Consider the following 2,741-nt stretch of genomic DNA (forward strand, 5'->3'; position numbering starts at 1 on the left):
CCTCGTCGTCCGCGCCGTCCAGCAGCAGCTCCGCGCCGTCCTCGTCGTCTGCGCCGTCCAGCAGCAGCTCTGCGTCGTCTTCGTCGTCTGCGCCGTCCAGCAGCAGCTCTGCGCCGTCCTCGTCGTCTGCGCCGTCCAGCAGCAGCTCTGCGCCGTCCTCGTCGTCTGCGCCGTCCAGCAGCAGCTCTGCGCCGTCCTCGTCGTCCGCGCCGTCCAGCAGCAGCTCTGCGCCGTCCTCGTCGTCCGCGCCGTCCAGCAGCAGCTCTGCGTCGTCCTCGTCGTCCGCGCCGTCCAGCAGCAGCTCTGCGCCGTCCTCGTCGTCTGCGCCGTCCAGCAGCAGCTCCGCGCCGTCCTCGTCGTCTGCGCCGTCCAGCAGCAGCTCCGCGCCGTCCTCGTCGTCTGCGCCGTCCAGCAGCAGCTCTGCGCCGTCCTCGTCGTCCGCGCCGTCCAGCAGCAGCTCCGCGCCGTCCTCGTCGTCCGCACCGTCCAGCAGCAGCTCTGCGCCGTCCTCGTCGTCTGCGCCGTCCAGCAGCAGCTCCGCGCCATCCTCGTCGTCCGCGCCGTCCAGCAGCAGCTCCGCGCCGTCCTCGTCGTCCGCGCCGTCCAGCAGCAGCTCTGCGCCGTCCTCGTCGTCTGCGCCGTCCAGCAGCAGCTCTGCGCCGTCCTCGTCGTCCGCGCCGTCCAGCAGCAGCTCTGCGCCGTCCTCGTCGTCTGCGCCGTCCAGCAGCAGCTCCGCGCCGTCCTCGTCGTCCGCGCCGTCCAGCAGCAGCTCCGCGCCGTCCTCGTCGTCCGCGCCGTCCAGCAGCAGCTCCGCGCCGTCCTCGTCGTCCGCACCGTCCAGCAGCAGCTCTGCGCCGTCCTCGTCGTCTGCGCCGTCCAGCAGCAGCTCCGCGCCGTCCTCGTCGTCCGCACCGTCCAGCAGCAGCTCTGCGCCGTCCTCGTCGTCTGCGCCGTCCAGCAGCAGCTCCGCGCCGTCCTCGTCGTCCGCGCCGTCCAGCAGCAGCTCCGCGCCGTCCTCGTCGTCCGCACCGTCCAGCAGCAGCTCTGCGCCGTCCTCGTCGTCTGCGCCGTCCAGCAGCAGCTCCGCGCCGTCCTCGTCGTCTGCGCCGTCCAGCAGCAGCTCCGCGCCGTCTTCGTCGTCTGCGCCGTCCAGCAGCAGCTCTGCGCCGTCCTCGTCGTCTGCACCGTCCAGCAGCAGCTCTGCGCCGTCCTCGTCGTCTGCGCCGTCCAGCAGCAGCTCCGCGCCGTCCTCGTCGTCTGCACCGTCCAGCAGCAGCTCTGCGCCGTCCTCGTCGTCTGCACCGTCCAGCAGCAGCTCTGCGCCGTCCTCGTCGTCTGCGCCGTCCAGCAGCAGCTCTGCGCCGTCCTCGTCGTCTGCACCGTCCAGCAGCAGCTCTGCGCCGTCCTCGTCGTCTGCGCCGTCCAGCAGCAGCTCCGCGCCGTCCTCGTCGTCTGCGCCGTCCAGCAGCAGCTCCGCGCCGTCTTCGTCGTCTGCGCCGTCCAGCAGCAGCTCCGCGCCGTCCTCGTCGTCTGCGCCGTCCAGCAGCAGCTCTGCGCCGTCTTCGTCGTCCGCGCCGTCCAGCAGCAGCTCTGCGCCGTCCTCGTCGTCTGCGCCGTCCAGCAGCAGCTCCGCGCCGTCCTCGTCGTCTGCACCGTCCAGCAGCAGCTCTGCGCCGTCTTTGTCGTCTGCGCCGTCCAGCAGCAGCTCTGCGCCGTCCTCGTCGTCTGCGCCGTCCAGCAGCAGCTCTGCGCCGTCCTCGTCGTCTGCACCGTCCAGCAGCAGCTCTGCGCCGTCCTCGTCGTCTGCGCCGTCCAGCAGCAGCTCTGCGCCGTCCTCGTCGTCTGCACCGTCCAGCAGCAGCTCTGCGCCGTCCTCGTCGTCTGCACCGTCCAGCAGCAGCTCCGCGCCGTCCTCGTCGTCTGCGCCGTCCAGCAGCAGCTCCGCGCCGTCTTCGTCGTCTGCGCCGTCCAGCAGCAGCTCCGCGCCGTCTTCGTCGTCTGCGCCGTCCAGCAGCAGCTCTGCGCCGTCCTCGTCGTCTGCGCCGTCCAGCAGCAGCTCTGCGCCGTCCTCGTCGTCTGCGCCGTCCAGCAGCAGCTCTGCGCCGTCCTCGTCGTCTGCGCCGTCCAGCAGCAGCTCTGCGCCGTCCTCGTCGTCTGCACCGTCCAGCAGCAGCTCTGCGCCGTCCTCGTCGTCTGCGCCGTCCAGCAGCAGCTCCGCGCCGTCCTCGTCGTCTGCACCGTCCAGCAGCAGCTCTGCGCCGTCCTCGTCGTCTGCGCCGTCCAGCAGCAGCTCTGCGCCGTCCTCGTCGTCTGCGCCGTCCAGCAGCAGCTCCGCGCCGTCCTCGTCGTCTGCGCCGTCCAGCAGCAGCTCCGCGCCGTCCTCGTCGTCTGCGCCGTCCAGCAGCAGCTCTGCGCCGTCCTCGTCGTCTGCGCCGTCCAGCAGCAGCTCCGCGCCGTCCTCGTCGTCTGCGCCGTCCAGCAGCAGCTCTGCGCCGTCCAGCAGCAGCTCTGCGCCGTCCTCGTCGTCTGCACCGTCCAGCAGCAGCTCTGCGCCGTCCTCGTCGTCTGCGCCGTCCAGCAGCAGCTCCGCGCCGTCCTCGTCGTCTGCACCGTCCAGCAGCAGCTCTGCGCCGTCCAGCAGCAGCTCCGCGCCGTCCTCGTCGTCTGCACCGTCCAGCAGCAGCTCTGCGCCGTCTTCGTCGTCTGCGCCGTCCAGCAGCAGCTCTGCGCCGTCCTCGTCG

General features: G+C 72.3%; 1 protein-coding gene across 1 annotated transcript; it reads left to right on the plus strand.

The window, feature by feature from the left end:
* Nucleotides 1-2,741, plus strand: LmxM_34_0540e_1 (uncharacterized protein; the record flags this gene model as incomplete). Its single annotated transcript, XM_003886436.2, has 1 exon — nucleotides 1-2,741. A coding segment is annotated over one exon (2,741 nt), but the record flags the coding sequence as incomplete, so codon positions are not given.

Source organism: Leishmania mexicana, contig 92 (assembly GCF_000234665.1).
Source record: "Leishmania mexicana MHOM/GT/2001/U1103 WGS CADB00000000 data, contig 92, whole genome shotgun sequence".
In the NCBI taxonomy this organism is placed as follows: Eukaryota; Euglenozoa; class Kinetoplastea; order Trypanosomatida; family Trypanosomatidae; genus Leishmania; species Leishmania mexicana.